At 40.1% G+C, this 19,473-nt stretch overlaps 1 protein-coding gene across 1 annotated transcript; it reads right to left on the bottom strand.

Moving 5' to 3' along the window:
• Positions 1–14,158: 14,158 nt before the first annotated feature.
• LOC125376007 lies at positions 14,159–17,683 on the bottom strand. The gene is made up of 3 exons (XM_048387169.1): positions 17,555–17,683; positions 16,870–16,939; positions 14,159–15,188 (listed from the first exon to the last, which is right to left on the bottom strand). The coding sequence occupies exons 2-3, from the start codon at positions 16,928–16,930 to the stop codon at positions 14,527–14,529; spliced, it is 723 nt and encodes a 240-aa protein (XP_048243126.1). The 5' UTR covers positions 16,931–16,939; positions 17,555–17,683; the 3' UTR covers positions 14,159–14,526.
• Positions 17,684–19,473: the final 1,790 nt, after the last annotated feature.

Genomic DNA, 19,473 nt, shown 5'->3' with positions numbered 1-19,473 from the left:
AAAGGTAAGGTGACCAAATGACTGTGGGCCTATTCCTACGTACGTGTATCCACAGCTAAGTAGACATACCATTTCTTGTTTCTGCTCAAGGTTCACAATATAGTCATCTTCGCTCTTTGTTTCCTTATTTGATATTACAGAAGCAAATTATGAATAGCACTTCATAAAAAACATGGCTTCAGTTTTGGAGAATCTGGGCATATGTCATCAATAAAGGTTAAAGCTGTTTTTATGTGCATACCATCAAGTGTGTTTCCTTCTTGAAAGGCAATGATGGTACCAAATTTAGACATATCTGATTCAGTTTGGACAAGCCGTTGGTGTTGAAGGCAGCCGTGTGTACATCATGTGTTTGGGGTGCAGCAGTTTCTAAGCATGTCTAAGTTATCCCCTCAACAGAGCTCTCCAGCTGCAGGAGAACCGATTTTGATGCATAGACAACTCTTTTCCTGATGTAATCTAAAACCTCGGTGCATTTTTGCTTGATCATCTTCACATGAGGTTTGAAGAGCACGGAGAATTGCTTTGGTTTCCCTGGTCTGACTTACAAGATCAATCAGGAGTTCCTTCTCCCTTTGGTCAAGTTGTGATCTTAAAGACCCGCTGTATACCTTTGTTTATTGTGGATATGCAATCGAGGAAGCTGTGTAACGCGCATGCTTGCACTGGTGCCTTTATATAAAGTCTCTGCTTGTGCTTGTAAAGACATTATACATTGAATTATAACATTATTACTGGTCATAGACCAGACTTGTCATATCCATAGGCACAGTAGGTTTGGGTACAGTCCTACCAAACAAGTAAAAGATGGCGTCTGGCTTCTTGAGGATAAAATGAGGACTGACTGTGTCTGAACGGGGTATCCATGTTAAAGGGCTGCATGGCATGACGCTATAAAACCAGCACAACCCCTAAACAGTACAAGCAGCCACACACAGATGTATTTTGGAACAACATCTTAATTATTCCTGTCTCACGTGAGCATAAATACGGTGCTTACTGATCATGATCGCCTAAAAGTTCGAACACAACAGTCTGACTGTCTGCACATAGGCAAGTACAGGTACTAATAGATGTTTGTTGGCTAACTCCACATACAGCAATATTCGAGCTATACATATGGAAATTAATCAAGCAGCACCTAATTCATAGACCTATTATTCTGTTAATTAAGAAAACAGCATTTTGCTGATCGATCATTGTGACATATTGCATCTTGCTGCATGGCATGACTTTTTAAGCCAGAAGTGTGCATGGTACTGGCAGTTAAGTCTGTGCCACAAAAGTGACATTCGTAATTGTTTGTATGAAATTGTCATTTTCGAAATCTGTAACATCTTAAAAAGCACATTATTTCATGGTATTCTTGGCTATGTTTCTCAACCCTTTCTCTTCACTAAATATTTTTTTCGTACGGAAATCGTTTACACATTTCATGCACCAGTTCTTAAAGTTGCTCGATCTGACAATATACGGGTGTTGCTTAACTAATGTCCATATGTATATATTACGGCGTTTTGTAAATAATCGAGTTTGGACCAGACAATCCAATAATTGACATCATTCGCATCGATCTTACGCAAATGGGATACGATGACATACATCAACCAAGTCAGCGAGCCTTTACCACATCAAACAACTCAGCGAGCCTGACCAGCCGACCGCGTTACGACAAGCATACCCAGACTAGGCCACCGAACTGTGCCACTCGGCGATAGTTTGAATAAATGTTTACTCCCTGGCTTGCCGTGAAGTGTACATTCCATTGAAGTGGATGGACTCGCAAAAGTTATTGTATAACGAGCATGTGATTTCTTTTGATGTCTCTTGAAGAATTTCTTGGTAGTCCACAAAAATCATGTGACAAACAACGAAATAACAATATACATGAATGGTCCATCAATGCAATAATCTTTCCCTTTGCATCATCGCAGGCAACATTGTATAGTAATGTGTGTGATGCCTCTGATATGGTAGTACGAATGTCAGGAAGCGACTGTGTCCCCTCATGACAAACATATCCTGCCTTATATGGGAATAGGGGCGACGTTAAAGCAGAAGGTGATCTGCATTGTGATGGACGTTCCAGCCTCCACACGCCAGTCTCAAACCCGTGGTTTGTCCGGATTGAACCTGACTGTGATCTCCAAGTAACGGGCGCAGCCAGACTGTTTTGGGGGAAACAGTGATGCAGGTGACTTGGTACGATATAGGTCACCCTGCCCTGGAGGATGGTGTCTCCTTCTGTGTATAGATATAGTCTTGTCCTCCTTACCTGTCCCACTGTGACACCCGGAGACGTACACGTCAACACGGTGTTGTCAAATGTATATGATTGTGCTAGCAGCTTGGTGAATGGATGTGTGTGGTACTGCTTGACACATTGTGGTGTGAAGTGTGTATGTCTGGTGTACTCTTTAAACACATTGTTGTGTGAAGTGTGGACGTCTGGTATTCAGGTTTAACACATTATGCTATAACGTGTTGATGATTGTACATGTTTAACACATTGTAGTGTGAAGTGTGGACGTCTGGTATTCAGGTTTAACACATTATGCTATAACGTGTTGATGATTGTACATGTTTAACACATTGTAGTGTGAAGTGTTGACGTCTGGTATACAGGTTTAACACATTTAGTATAAAGTGTTGTTGATTGGTGTACTTGTTCAACACGTTGTGGCGTGGAATTGGAATGGCTAATATACTTGTTTGAACCATTGTGTAAAGTGTGCATGTCAGGTTACCGATTTGAAATATGGTTGTGTAAAATGTGGATGTCTAGTGCACTTTTAAACAGGTGGAAGTGCAAAATACGTATGTGTGGGTACCAGATTGACACATATCAATATGTCGTGGTGATGTGTTGTTTTTACGGAACCGGTTGAAACAGTTGCGAGTGCATATTACAGGAAAACAAATTATTACGTCATACTACAGCTGGTGCCCTGAGCTCTCTGAACAACCTGAGGGCACACATTTGATATCTCATTGGCGAAACACCACATATTATTGTTTATGGTGGAATATATACGTTTTCCTGAGGATACATTTTTTAGAAAATTTGTTGTGTCATCATAACATTGCAGTGTTAGAAAAGTAAATATGTTCACAATACAGCACCATAGATGTTTCTGCTGCGCTTGACTTTAATAAGATGGACATGTCATTTGTTAGGGGCACATGTTACACAGCATAGAAGGTAGCAGGCTCCCTTCATTGATACTGCCTCTGTCATATGCAACCGAGACCCACAACAACTGTCAATGACTATTCATGATCAGGTACCTTATTACTGTATTCCAATGTATTTATATGCTGAAATATTGTTACGAAGTTCAATTTCCAAATTGAAACTCAGAGGTTAACCCAGAATTCACCATGCACAGAACTAAATGACATCACAAGATTAATAAATAATAATAATCCCGCCATTTTAGGTTTACAATCAAATCAGTCAATGCCATGAGTCAAATAAGTGGCAACAGCTCCTAGAACTGGTTTCAGAATATTGACACTGTTGATACTCTTGAGAGAGGCCTGTCTCTGTCCTGGAATCCAGAAACTTGTTGGAAGCTGGTGGGAATTGAGCGTGTCCAAATAAGTATCCAATCCTCAATTGGCAGGTACAATGAAAAAGTCCATGTCGAAACGGCCCCGAATCCAGTTGCCTTCTAGAAACTGTCCGATCCAGAAACGTATAGAATGATGAAGCATGCATACAACAAGGGCAGATAACTCTTATTCCAGTTTATTGTCCTTCTGGACAGTTCCATTCGCTGTGGTTGAGTGCGGTTCAAATGCAGTCACGACAACACTTGGTATCTGTTTACCACTGGTCATGTGCTTGCCACTAAAAGTTAATACAAACATACTTACAACAGATTCTACTGCCTCTAGAAAGTTTTACGCATGACAAATATACAAAAAGAACTATGCAGGTATGTACAACCTCCAAGCTGAAAAATCCACAACTACTATCGCACAGATCTAATATTTTAACAGGCTTCATGCAAATACTTCTCATGGAGTTATATCAATACGGAATGTATCACCTATTCTCTATATATGAAGGGAGATAACTCTCATTCCGACAGCGCGTGAATTGTACCATTAAAGTTGACAGTTATAAGTATGGAATGTTACCTTGATTGTGTTGTGTGTTTTCATGGTGTTATTGGAATGATTTTGTGTGTGTGTGTGTGTGTGTTTGTGTGCGTGCGTGCGTGCGTGCGTGCGCGCGTGTGTGCGTGTGTGCGTGTGTGTGTGGAGATGATCTTTTGTCAGTTGTATTATGAAATTCTAAGGAATGACAACGTTTACCTGAAGCAGCGAGTTCTGTTGTCTATCATTAGCTTCTGTGGCCAAGAGATTAGGGATTAGATTGTGATGTCATAACTGAGTGGTGACGTCTCAATGGCCATCAAAGCACTGTAATGCACATCCTGGTAGTGATAACTTCTATGAGATACGTATGATCCTACACGGGCGATATTTTCTTTAGAAGCCAGCTTTGGATGATATAAGTCCATTTTATACAATCTTATGAATACGATCACTCCCATTTATACCTAGTCATGTTTAATCACCTTTACCCATTCTCCACAATAGCATCGTTGTGAGTCCGGTTTGAATGACACGACGCTGAAAATAGACGTCCAATCAAATAACTTCTTTCATCATATAAACAAGCAGCGATATCACCACTACTCGCCTTCACTTTTACATGCCGTCACGTCGATCATCTGTACGTTTTCTTCTTGGACCGATTGTCATATCTCTCCCTCTTTTGGGTGTGATCGTTCAGCCACTGCGTTTATCTGCGTAGCCCAGCTACATTTGTGGTAAAAAACTTACTATACAACTTCCCTCTCAAATAATATTATTTGCGAGCACATATTCGAATCTCCAGAAGTAAGGTCATGACAGAACATGCTTTATCATGAAATAAACCATGCTTCATTCTTCATTGTACTTTGCGATTTATCGCATCGCTATCTTATATACAGTGTTCTACCATGACATTGGTGAATGCTTGATTCTGATTCGTTAAAAAGAGGTTTCCTTTTTGCTATGGAACCCCTTTCAAATATATTAAGCCTTTTCACAAAAAAACGTGCGTATGAATACATAGATAGCCTACATATCGATTCATAGAAAATGGCTGCCGATCGGTCACCCCCATAAGAACTGTAAAACATATCCATAGTTCCTCTAATACACGCTGGGTCTCTAATAGCAGACAGGTCTCTAATACATGCCGGGTCAAGGGCTCTAGCGAAATTAATGGACGACGTAGCGTCAAATAGAGGAAATACGGTAAATATCGGATGTTTGGAGCGTTCCAGGCTGCAACCCTGACTGCTTCGATGATGACATTAAAAGATTTAACGTAGGCATATCTTTTGCATTCAAATGAAATGTTTATGAAACTGTTAGAGAAATGTTCTATCGTGACCAGAATCGGAACAATTTAAGCTTTTTCCTCATTGAAACAACCGACAATGAAAGTAAAATATAACATTAAAAACATTATTTGAAAAAACTTCATTCATGACAACATGTTGTTTACAAACCTTTTTTCATATCGATATTCATTGCCATCTCCGTCAACCACCACTGTTAGAATTTGGCAGGAGGGGATTTGAAAGTCCATCAGATGACACTCACCCTCGAAAGTCCACGAAAACAATGTCGCAACTGAAGTGACAGCTTAGCAAACTTGATGAAATTCATTTCAGAACACGCACAATTAAGAACATCATACACGAGCTTCTGTTTCTGTGCCACAAATGTCTAAGTTCTGTCACTATCTGGCTTTGGATTCGTGAAATCTTGAAATTAATAGGTCACATTGTTCAGATTCCTCGTTTCAAAATATCCGGCTCGTCTGCAGCCTAAAAAGCGACTGTTCAGTCATACTCAGTCACATTGATAATCATATGGATGTACCAGCAGGCTTTGATTTACAAAAAAAGTAAAGCAACTGATCATACATCTCTTGCTGGGCTGCCACGTGCATATAACATAAATCACATTCCACCTCACTTCAAACCTGGATTTAGATTGAATAATTACCCAAGGTACAAGAAAGACCAAATTTGGACCTTTATCGGGTAATCTGAGTGGTGCTACAACTAAGTTAACATGTTATAAATTCATTAACTCAGCAGCAAGTGAATTACGACAAATACACAAGTGTAGGGTTATACCAGAAAATGTGGATGACAACAAGGGAGTAGTAATTGTATCATCCACGCAATCCGAAATCCGCAAATGCTTTCACAATGTGACTTTTTTATTATTAAACTGTAACCATCAGGGGTATTTCCAAATAACGACATCCGATGAGCTTTCGCCGTTATTTGTCTGTTTGTTTAGGCTGAAGAAATTAATTACCATGCGCCCTTTGTCGAAATCTTCATAGATCACGGGTAACCAATCAATTTTTTAAAAATGCGTAAGTTTATTTAGCTGTCCTTACAGACTGGTAGCCCAGTCTCTTGTCACGCTCGGTTGCGTTAACGAGCAAATTGACTCACGGCAGCTAGAAAGCCCAAGCGGAAATCCAAAGGTCGTATTACCTGAAGAATCAACCTTCATTTGAGAAATTTCTACTGCTCTCAAAATCAATATTTCTCCCAATACTAAAAGTCAGAACTTTCTAACCAAGGATTACCAGTTGAAACTGGTCGATGGCTGAACATTCCCAGGGAAGACAGCCAGTGTCCACTCTGTGATTCTATCGCTGTGGGAGATGAATTGCATTATTTATTCCGATGTGAAGCTTTTCACCAACGGCGATATGAACTCTTGAATAAGCAATATCTTAAGTTTCCAAACATTTAAGAAAATTATGACCCCTAACAGTGTAAGAAATCTAAAAGGCCTATCTAAATTCCTTAACAATGTGTACAATACAATTGGTAAATTGTATTAGTATCCACGTATCCTATTTTTATTATTTTTGTTAAATTGCACATAATAAAAATTGTAGATAATTGTATGTCATGTTATTCTAAGAATAAATGAGTTTGAGTTTGAGTCCGACACCGGAGAAGAAGCCAGAGATTAGTGCCCCTTTGTGAATAGTTTACAATCATGTGTTTTAGGGTTAGCTGTGTTGGCTTAAATGTATTTTTATTTCAAAAGAAATCTGGATCGGTAAACAAGCAAAACTTGCTTATGTAATACCTCTCCATGTAACAACTTAACAACAGCTGGATATATATAAGAGAGTGATGAACATAAACATACAAAATGCACAAATGAAATACAAGAAGCCAATACACTGAAGCAAGTGGTGTCTGTGAAATAAGGTAATGCAGTTTTCCTTAAGCTACTCAAAACTTTTGCTTTTGATAATGATGTCGTGAACTGATTTAAGAAGAGTCATGTTTGTAGAACTGCTTAACTACTGCCATGTAATATCATTTTTAGACCATACCCATGTGTGTAGAAATACATAGTGTTTCTGATATTATCGTATTTTTTGACAGTTATAGAAAAAGTGAATTGCATCTTCAAGGTGATATCCACAAGTGCAGTCTGGTATGTCTGATACATGTCGTCTAAACTTATCAGCGTTTAAGTCACTGCAGCCGAGCCTAAGGCGACAGTGGACAATTTGGCATGATCTATGAAAATATCAAAGTCAAAATTATTAATAATTGCATCAGAACGATTAATTAAGGATTTGATTTCTTTTAATGAGCGAGCATTAGTTACTTCATCGGATAGAGGGTTCCGCAGGTTGATCATACCCAGAAGAAATATAGGTCTGTGTTCTACATTTGATTGTTTGTATGTTGAATCTATTTCTAAGGTTATATTTGCTGTTATCAGAGAATTGAATATACACTTTTCAAATATTTTGGCTAAGCAACTTGTGAGTGCTACAGGTCTATAATTTGAGCATTCATGTTCATCGCTGACACTGACACCGCATCAGCCCGGCAGTGGACTTGACACAGTTATTTGCGCACCGATTATATAACTCCTACAGACAGGGTGGGGTTGTTGTTCAAAGCGAAACGGACGACCCCGTCTGTTATCTAATAAATGCTGTGCGGCGCCTTTGATCTTGCCTCCAACCATACACCTTATAGTAGTAAACGACGATCAGGATGGCCTGGAAATAAACACAATTCTGTCTGCCCAGTGTATCCACAATTAACTAGAATGCTTCATATCCAAAAATATATATAGAAAATAGATATTTGCCCACAGCAAATATTCATTTGCTTAATTGCATCAGTGTGGTTTATCAGAACATGTACAATGCTTTCTTACGCTTGGTGAGGCAGACTGAAATTGAACATTAGGATAACGTCAGCAGGAATAAAAGAGGTCATACCAAAGAACTTTATTTACCAGTGGAAAAGTCAGACATTCCGATCAACCACTACAAGGCCCGGTCGGATCTCAAGGTTTACCAGATCAACACCCCAAAGGAACATCTCTACGCCAAACAAGGAGTCCCTTTCGTCATGGTGCACAAGAAGGGGGGACAGGACATCGAGTACGACATCACAAACTACACAGACTTGTACCACTTCTTCGAAAGTAGTGGTGTACCGACCTCAAACCACTTCGTCGCCAATACCGCCGCCCTCCTTGCCAAGAGTCTCTACCAGAATCCCGACCCCCAGGATGAGAAGCTGACCAAGAGACTACTACAAGGATGGAGGATACCACCGCTAGACTTCTAGCCACACACGCTCGCCAGCCGACGCCGTGCCTTCCCACGCTTGCCCCCTCACCCCCAGGCCCAAACTTTTCCATATTATTGAATATTCTTTTATCACCCACTCCCACCCAGCCAAACCCCAACCCCCTTAACTTTATTAGAATAGGCTGTAAACTTATATTTTTTTGGGGGGTGCACTTCTTTATTTAATCATTACGCTTTTTTACCCTAATAGTATAAGTGCTTCCCCGTGTGCGAGATAGGCTAAAGTCGGAAAGCGCACGTTAAATCTCCGAGGTACCTATCTACCAGAACTTTATTTGCTGTTCTGGTCATACATAAATATATGTAAGTTACGTACATGGGGAGGCTAGATTATTTACAGCTTACAGCAATATAGTGCCAATATTATGTTTTCAATAAAAGAAAACGTTGATTGATCTATAACACACTTTTGCACTATTAAACAAACTGTGGACTTTTAAGACATTTTCGCTTATTGTAATAATATCTAGCTAACACATCATGTCTATCTCTGAAATCCACAAGCATAGTTGCTGTCAAACCTAAAAAACATATTCAGGGAGGTCAGTTTTGACTTGCCAAGCACCTTAAGGTGAGTTTATTTTTAAACTGTCAAAAGCGATTGTCCCTTCAATACTAGTATATGGCTGGAAGCTGTCTCTCGGACTGTTATGAGTTATGATGTATTTTATGATATTACTGGGGAATGTTCAAATTAGTTACTGTCATTTAATCCAACGTTCTAACTGTCAACTGTCTCAACAGAACCATAGGTTTGGTTATATATCTCCTCCCTGTCTCTATGTCTTAAGTTGTTAATCGGTAACTGCGGTCCAAATGTATCAACTTATTCATCTATTGTTGCAAACTTGACTGATTTAAACATATCTAATTGATCATGAACTACTCAGTCAGTCAAGCACCTGTATCAGAAATGTAGTCCAAATATCACTGAAAAATGCCGAAGTAACGTGACATATAAATTTAATCACAGACAATACAGTTTTCGTGAGAGTGAAGCACAATTTTATTAAAGTTTTATTAACAATTTCATAAACTATAATAATATTAATATTAAAATTCATCATCACTTGCCAAGTTTATGAAAATGTCCCCAAAGTTTGATCGCCTTTGACACTGGGGTTTATCCCCACTTTGCCAGCAAACTGCAGAAGATTAACAGTGAGTGAGTGAGCATCGTTTCTATGTTTATACAAGAAAAGATGTCATGCCCAAACGCTCACAGTAGTTAGTGAGTAAACTCACGACCTGTCATGACCTGGTTGAGTGACTTCCCCCAATCAACGTGAAAGGATTACCCACAGAGAAAGAAAGGATTAAAGTCACCCATAAATCTTATCCTAACGTAGTACTCCAACTTCTAAATGCCTCTCAAAGAAGGATTAAAATCCTAAAGATATCCTATCTACGTGGTATAGATACTCACAACCTCTAATAATAAACTGTTACGTTTGGTATCCCCAGCAATACTCACTATGGTCATTGGGCAAATGTGAAAATCACAAACCCTAACGAGATTCTGTCACATGGTCACATCCGGTGATTGTGAAGATCTCAAATTCTATCAACAGTCAAACAGCATGGCTGTTCATATTCATTCACAAAATCCTCTTATAATTAGTATAAAAGTGTCCCACACAAAACCTCCTTTTATTTATTCTTTCAAAATACAAAACAGAAAGTGGGGTGTTGGGAAATGGGACATATTCCTACGTGAAATAATGAGACATTAGTAGTGGTGACGGCTATATCATAATTGTACTGTCTGTAAAGCATAAATTTGGCGAACGAAAAACGTTATATTTGCAATCAAGTGGAATGACTCGTGTGGGCAAATGAATATGTTCGCAATCCACAAACAATCATTTTATTAATGGCGAACATTTACCAACCCGCGACAATCGTGTCAACACGGGGGTTCCCCTAGCAATAAACTCGCATCTAAATTCACTACTGTTCTACTGTCGGCTAGCAAAAATGGCTAGACTGGACCCTAGTGGAATGGTTCATGCCACAAAAGTCTAGCAACCGAACACTAATTAAGACGGGCCGACATTGTATTTACGGCCTGGTGAACACAGCTCAATGGCCGCTCATTAACTCAAATTTCACATCTCACTGTTTTGTTTTATCTCACTATTCATTTGATAAATTTGTCAACTTCAACTGGAACCCGGTCCCGTGTTACACGCGTGGCACACGCGTGGCACACGCGTGTGCAACCGTTGAGCACCCGTGTCACATGCGTGTTACACGCGTTCTCAACGCGTGTTAGGGGAATTAACTTTTAGGCAGTAGTGTACATATAAACTAGTGGGTGTAAGGTGATGTTGGGCGTCACAGGAATCCATCTGTGCTCATATCTTAGGCTGACGAATATACAAACATACATAAAAAATAGTGGATGTAAGGTGATGTTGGGCGTCACAGGACATCCATCAGTGCTCATATCTTAGACTGACGAATACAGTGTATACAAATATACATATAAACTAGTGGGTGTAAGGTGATGTTGGGCGTCACAGGATATCCATCAGTGCTCATTTCAGATTTGATGAGAGTGAGTGAGTTGTAAAACGCTGCATTTTACTGTATTCCAGTTGTCTGACGTGTCAGCTTAATGTGGAAAGCCAGAAGTTCTGGTTGTCTGAGACACTTACTTCTTTGGTGAAACCTAAGAGCACAGTTATGGTGCTGACAAGCCTAGAAACATAATCGGTGCGAGTCGGTATTGGAACCCACGATCATAGGTTTCTGGCGTGCCCAAGGGACGCAACTCTGCGTAAATTTGTGTGTGTTGTTTGACACCGCCCTAAGCAATATTCCAGACAATCCAGTGATTGACATCATGAGCATCGATCCACGCAATTGGGATACGATGACATGCATCAAATCAAGTCAGCGAGCCGTTAGTCGCCTCTTACGACAAGCATAGTCACATTTTGAGGCAAGCATGGGTTGCTGAAGATCTATTCCACATGTCGACGTTTACAAAATAACCATTGATTACAGTAAAGAACATATGTTTATTCTGACATTAAATATTACAAAACTGGTATTTCTAGTTAGGTCAGTGATTATTATTCCATAAAAAAACATCTTTCGTCGCGTAACTGTGTTTAATGGGAAATAATTACAGTCGACATATATTGCTCAAAGATGAGCGAGTGAATGAGAGTGAGTTGATGAGTGGTTTGGTGAGTAAGCGAGTTGGTGAGTGGGTGAGTGAGTGAGCCAGTGAATGAGAGTGAGTGGTGAGTGAATCAGTGGGTGAGTGAGTGAGTAAAATACATGTAGCTCATTTCATGTGTTCAGACTTATTTGCTAATTTCTAGAGTATATAAACAATAAGAACAAGTTGTCCCTGTAAGACTGGCGTACAGTTCACTTATCTAGACTTGCCTTTTGTAAGGGCAGGCTTACTAAACACACAGGGCAACCTTAATGTAGCAGAGACCATTAAATTATTTTGTGGTCACAACTTGTAGTAAGGCTACGGTCAACCGTGTTCTCTCAAGTCTGTATCTCAAAAGTCAGGAAGTCTGGAAGAGTCTGGAAGTGTTCGTAAAATCTGTAATCAACTCGACATCCAAGCTTCTGTTTGAGCGAAAGGATCGTCAGTGTGTGGTGAAGTTGGTTCAACTTGTTTTCCATCAGATGAGAGTTCAGTGTCTGGACCAAAATCTAAAAGTTAGTGGCAGGTGTAACGAGTCTGACCTCGACATGACATCGAATGCAGAGCATTGTGTAAGCAATGTGAAACCATGTATCTGTTATTCCAAACATACATAATGTTTGAAAGAAATGACAGAAAATCCGAGTCAGTTATTTCAGAGGCTAGTCCACTATACGCCCCCCCCCCCCCCCCCCCCCCCACAACACACACACAAACAAAACAAAAAACAAAAAGGTTTATACAATGTTTCACATTAAGGAATCAAATATCAAACAGCTTATGCGTTATTTCAACAGCATATACGGAAACTGTACACATATTCAAAACACATGTTATGATGGTTAAAGCGTTCACAGCAATTGTCCACATGGGACAATGTCTAAAGTCCATTTCTGGTGTTCCCCGGGATGTCATCATACCTCCATACTTTTTCCTTTGTTGTGTAACGCCGCCCTCAGCGATATTCCACCTGTATGACGGCGGTCTGTAAATAATCGAGTCTGAACCAGACAAATCAGTTCTTGACATCATGAACATAGATCTACGCAATTGGATTACGATGACACATATCAACTAAGTCAGAGAGCCTCACTATCCGATCCCAATACACGCCCCAATCGACAAGCATAGTCGCCTTTTATGGCAAGCATGGGATGCTGAAGACCTTTTCTACCCCGGATCTTCAGGGGTCCATACCTCCATGTCAGAATGAGAACGCCTCCATGGTCAAGTGGTAGAGCCGCATCATACCAAAAATGTCGGCATTAGTCCGGACTGGAACAATCGCCCGCACGTACCCACGCACGCACGCACGCACGCACCTCACCACACCATGTCAGAGAGATGAGACCTGATTGGATCACGTGATCTTGATAAAAATCTATTTATCCCGCCTTCGAGAAAAATCAAATTTTTGAGCGGCAGAATGAATTCCTTATGCTCCGCCTCGAACAAGACAGGCTTTATGTGATTTCTGTGGGAACGAACAAGTCTCTTATACCCTGGAAGCAAAAAAAACCACACACGTCGCGTGACATAGCTAAAGTTAACCTCAGCTCAATCGAACAGCTGTTTTCCATCAATTTTGGATTTGTTTTAATTCCTTTGCAAAGAGTTTAAAACATGTCGGTAAGATTAATTCGTTGTTGGAGCATCACTTTTGGTGCATCGGTGGTTTTTTGCGTACCACTTAAAACGGGTGTAAAAGTTGTTCTGTAATTTTCTCGTAAGAAATGATCCAAAGGAATTGTTGTAGCAAAATGTCTTATAGAAATGCTTGAGAATGTATTTACATATATATTTGATATTTTGTGCTAAATATACTTATTGCACACAACATTATTTACTTAAAACCAAAAGATATAAACACTTTAAACAGATTGATATTGATTGCATTTCCCACAGTCCGCAGTTGTTCCTGAGCAGTGAGTGTCTTCCACAAATCTATGTGTGTTCATATCACCATCATTCTCACCATCACGACTACGCCTTGACAATCAGTGTCCCCATCACGCCAACGCCTTGACAATCATTGTCACCATCACGGCAGTGCCTTGACAATCAGTGTCACCATCACGATAGGACCTTGACAATCATTGTCACCATCACGACAGCGCCTTGACAATCGTTGTCACCATCACGACAGCGCCTTGACAATTATTGTCACCATCACGACAGCGCCTTAACAATCATTGTCACCAACAAGACAGCGCCTTGACAATCATTGTCACCATCACGATAGGGCCTTGACAATCATTGTCACCATCACGACAGCGCCTTGACAATCATTGTCACCATCACCACAGCGCCTTGACAATCATTGTCATCATCACGACAGCGCCTTGACAACCATTGTCACCATCACGACAGGGCCTTGACAATCAGTGTCCCGATCACGACAACGCCTTGACATTCGTTGTCCCCATCACGACAACGCCTTGACAATCAGTGTCACCATCACGACAACGCCTTGACAATCATTGTCCCCATCACGACAACGCCTTGACAATCAGAGTCACCATCACGACAACGCCTTGACAATCATTGTCACCATCACGACAGTACCTTGACAATCATTGTCACCATCACGACAACGCCTTGACAATCGTTGTCATCATCACGACAGCGCCTTGACAATCATTGCTTTCTTCTCCTCTGTCATGTTGATGTCGCTGCCCACTACAAGTGTCATGCTGACAGTGAGGAGATATGGGTTATACACCCCGAACATCGGCCACAGTGGCTGACTGGAGTCTACATTGTCTAACGTCGATATCACTTTGTTCTCCTTCACATCAATGAAGGCAATCTTCTTCCTGGTGTCATCATAGACAAGACCGTAATGTAGTGTGTGTGATGCCCTTGCTTTGTTGGGGAGAGTGTCAGGCAGACACAACACATGCTTCCCCTCCTTCCATGTCTCCATGCATATCACGCCGTGTGTAGGACAGTGGACGACATCCAGGCTGTAGGAGCTGGGTTGTCCACTGATACAATGAGACACGTCCCTCTGCTCCTCCCTGCATACACCCACCTCCAGGATGAGGCCGTTCCCTGTGAGTGGTTTGACATGACTGTCCCTAGACACCATCTCCCAGTACTGGGGACAGCCAGCTCGGGGGAGGGGGGCAGTGCTACATGTGCCCCAGTACATCTTCAGTCTCCCCTCCCCTGCAGGTCTGGTGTCAACGTCCGACTCCCTGTTGACCAGGTCTCCTTCTGTGTTGATGTGGACCCAGTCGAGATTGACTTTGTCTTTGTCATACTTCAGATGTATACCTACAACATATGAATGTAGTTTACTTGTGAAAAAAACATAAGACAAATAGTGATAGTCGAGTTCTATAATGATATTTAAATGAAAGATATTCAGAATGTACTAATATACAAACAGTATAATATAATCACAGTGGAGTAGTAGTACCTTGGAACTATGTGTTTACATAATCCTTTAACCCGACTGTAGAATTAGTAAGTGACCGGTCTAGTGCGTGGCTCGTTAGTTGTCAAATTATTCAGAACGGCAGAAACAAGACTTCAACATTAATTACGTCACACAAATCAAATATTTGAAGTTGAGATTCTGAATTACAAATACGTTGGGATATACAGAGCACGAAAATCACACAGTGGGCGAACAGATGCAATCACAATGTACACCGTGTTATAACAGAAACACGAATGAACGTGGTATAATGAGGAACATGTAGATTGCATGTCAATGTTGTGATCACAGTATCACGTGACCTGGTGACGTCATCTTGAAGCTGGTGAAGTATTGTGTGGCACGTTGCAGGACGCACGTAGGTTGACGATGGATGATAGTTTGGTAAGACAGCATTGTCAGAACAGGACACAAACAATAAGTAACACAATAAACAATAAACCACATTATTTTGATATATTTCTTGAATATTCTTGTAGATTGAAATTTGGAGTAGATGTATGTTATAATGTCCTTCTGGTTTCTTTATGAAGAACTTGTTGACACTAAAAGCAGCTAAATTGAATGTAAATATACAAATATTATTCAAACAACCTTCCCGCAGACCCGTGAAAATCCAGCTATATAATAAATCTTGCTTGTCGTTACAGGCGACAAACGGGTTTGGGTGGTCAGTTTCGTTCGCTTGGTTGATGCATGTCATCGTATCCCAATTGCGTGGATCGATGCTCATGATGTCAATCACTGGATTACCTGGTCCAAACTTGATTATTTACAGAACGCCGTCATATAGCTGGAATATTGCTGAGTGTGGCGTTATAGAACCAACCAACAAACCAACCAACCCCTGATTAAGGAAATTAGGGTATCTTGCAGCCCTGCCTCCCCTGATTTATGAAATAAGGGTATGTTGTAACCCTGCTTCCCCTAATTAATGAAATAAGGGTATATTTCTCTAATTAATGGAGTAAAGGCATATTGTAGTCTTGCCTCCCCTAATTAATGGAGTTGGGGAATATTGTAGCCCCGCCCCTGTATGTTATGGCGTGAGTGTATGTAGCAAAGTATCGATATTTCTCTAGGTATTTTACATGACAATGTGCAGTCATCTGCATCCTAGACTGCATGTCGACATGACACATCGAACTTGGCTCCAGAGGAAGTGTACTATTTATAACAGATTCTAACATCTGAGTTATGATTAGTTGTTTGGAGTTCTTCTTCTTCCTCTTATCAAGTAATGAATTCCACGGAAACCTGTTTATATTCTTGAAATTATTATTGAAAAAATCAGAAATCTCAAGTATCCTGTGGGGGTTGAGGTGTTAGGGTGTTAGGGATGGCACTCCTATCCTCACCTCTGAAAATGACATTGGACCACGAAATGAAAATGGAATCATCACAATACAAAAACACATTACAACTAACAAGATAACCTTGTATGATTGAAGGATTGTAAACACCATCAGCAACAATAAGCAGTCACTTCACTTGAATTAACATAATCGATCTTACCTAGTGATTCCTGGTTGTCCTTTAAGAGCGTGGTCACTTCCATCAAACGTTTCCTCTCCATTTCGAAGAGCTAATGTAAAAACAGAAACAAATTCTAATATAACAATGGTTGTGGCGGTGGGTCATAGAGACTGTGCTTGTTACATGTTAAGTTTAGAAGCGAATTTTAAGGGGCGTGTATTATCATACAAAATCATGACATAGCAGGTTATTCTAATATATTTTCTATAACTGTACTGGATAAAATATTTTGGGAAAACTGTCAGTGTGAAAATAACATCTGATATAAAGTGAAGTCATTTACTTACTTACGCCATGTACGAATGGTGGGATTACATGTGCACTACATATGTTTATCAATCGATAATTTATCTATTGTATATTCATAGAGACGTATCTAACACAAACAATGCAAAGTTTAACATGTTGTTTGTTCTCTTATTTACCTTTTCCTGATCTTTGAAAATGACGATTTCATTTTGCAAGTCTAGAAAATACAGTAACAAAAAAAAAGATATAGTGGGTGTAATCTAGAAAGATATCATTATGTGGTTTTGCTTTTCCATGCATTATAATGGATATAAGATATTTCGTTGTTTTGTAAATTTATATAATAATTTATAGAATGAAATAATGATTTCAAACACACGAACTCAAGTTAAACCACATGTAGAAAGAAAATTACCTGTTATGGTCGGCATGGTATCTAGTTCATCTACGCCCTTGTTAGAGGTGCTGAAGGTGCCAAACATTTCAACCAATTCGTGAAGAGCTCTATGTCCTTGACGAATGAAACTCATGGACTGTGTCTTCACTGAATTTTCGGGAAGAGCGCGGAGAAGGTCTTCGTCTATCTTGTTGACAATGGTAGATGACAGATCCATGAATTGGGCGTGTGTGGTAGATGCCATGGCTCTTTCAGCATAACCTAATGTAGTCAGTACAGCTGAGCCACTGGTTTCCAGACATTCCATATCTTTCCGGAGAATACTTCTGTTTTCCTCTACTTGATTTTCTATTTGCTGGATGTGATGCTTTAACCTTTGAACCAAACTCAGAGCAAGGTCGCTATGGACATCAGCTATTTCCTTCTCCACATGATCTGCCCTTTCCTCCAGCTCTGTAACCCGGGTCTGTTGCTGTCTGGAGGAGGCCTTCATCTTCTCCAGATCTTCCTGGTGCTGACGACCTTTTTTTACAAGACTCTCTTCAGTATTTTTAAATGCTACATCCAGTGCTTTAATACCATGGTCGGCGTGGTCTCCTCTGATACACACATCGCAAACTGAAATGTTGCATTGTCTGTCAAAATATTTGACAACTTCACGAGGATGAGTTGAACAGTTCGAGAGACCTAGTCGTTCCCGAATTGGCATTTTCTTAAACTCTTCAGCCAGTAAAACTGTGTGTTGAGAGGTTGCACGTGTCTTCTCGTGTTTCGTTGTGCAATTAACACACATAGATATGTTGCACGTCTTACAATGACGAACAACGCCCCCCTTGCATTGTTCTGTTTGGTATTCACATTCAGGTTTTTCTTTTGCAAATGTGATTTCATTTCTTCTCACGAAGTCGACTGTTCCACTTTCCTCCACCATGTTGATGTCTCGCCCACATGAACACACAATGTTCTTCTGGTGGAGCTGGTCAATGCAGGGTTTACAGGCAGCATGGAGACATGGCAACAACAGCAGTTGTCTAGTGTCACAATCTGAAGAAGTTTTCAGAACACAGCCAGTTTCCTCCACTAGAGTCGCTGAAAACGTTAATACAAGCGTATAGGTGATAAACCTAACAGTTGCAAGGAAGCGTGTCACTATTTGTTAAATAGACCGACCTTCAGATGTTGATGAATCTCTTTTTTCACTCGTCTCTCTGTTAGTGTGAATGACGGTAAGGGCTTCAAACTTTTGCTGAATTTCCTTCAAATCCTGCAATTAGGCAACAAATATATTCTACAATAATTTTTATACCAAATAAAAATTTATCATGACATATTGAGATTTCATCAACTACACATTATATGCAAAATGACATCAATATTTTTTGTGGAATTCATGTGGTTTTGAAGACATTTGAAGCAGAAAAAAGAAACTGTACATTCCAATCACAGTGTGCGTTTGGTCCGATTTCGCTTAAAACAGTACTTGAAATATACCACAGCCTGTCAAGAAATGTCCCTTTATGTTCCCACATGGCCCACAAGACGCATAGGTTTGTTTCGTACCTAAGGTACCCGACGCCGCCCAGCGACATGGCATTTTGCCTACCCATCCAATGAAACCAATTCATAACAGATAATGAACCACTATAAGCACTACCTGCCTACTTTAACGAAGGCTTACCTTGGACATACTTTCATTTTTGCCTTTCATCTCTTCTAACATTGCTTGAACTTGAATAAAAATGAAAACAAATGACGAAACCAATCAAGGAATATATTAAAACAAACATCCTCCAAAACCTTGCCATCTAAATGCATTATTTAAACTTATATTTGTATATTCTTCTTTTAGTAAATGTCATACCTTTTGATTCCGATAGACACGTTAGGTTCTATTGCCTACACCAAACACTATACACAGAACACAAATAGTGGAATGG

The sequence above is a fragment of the Haliotis rufescens genome, unplaced genomic scaffold, assembly GCF_023055435.1.
Source record: "Haliotis rufescens isolate VD_foot unplaced genomic scaffold, xgHalRufe1.0.p SCAF_67, whole genome shotgun sequence".
Taxonomy (NCBI): domain Eukaryota; kingdom Metazoa; phylum Mollusca; class Gastropoda; order Lepetellida; family Haliotidae; genus Haliotis; species Haliotis rufescens.
This window is presented reverse-complemented; position numbering and strand designations above follow the sequence as displayed.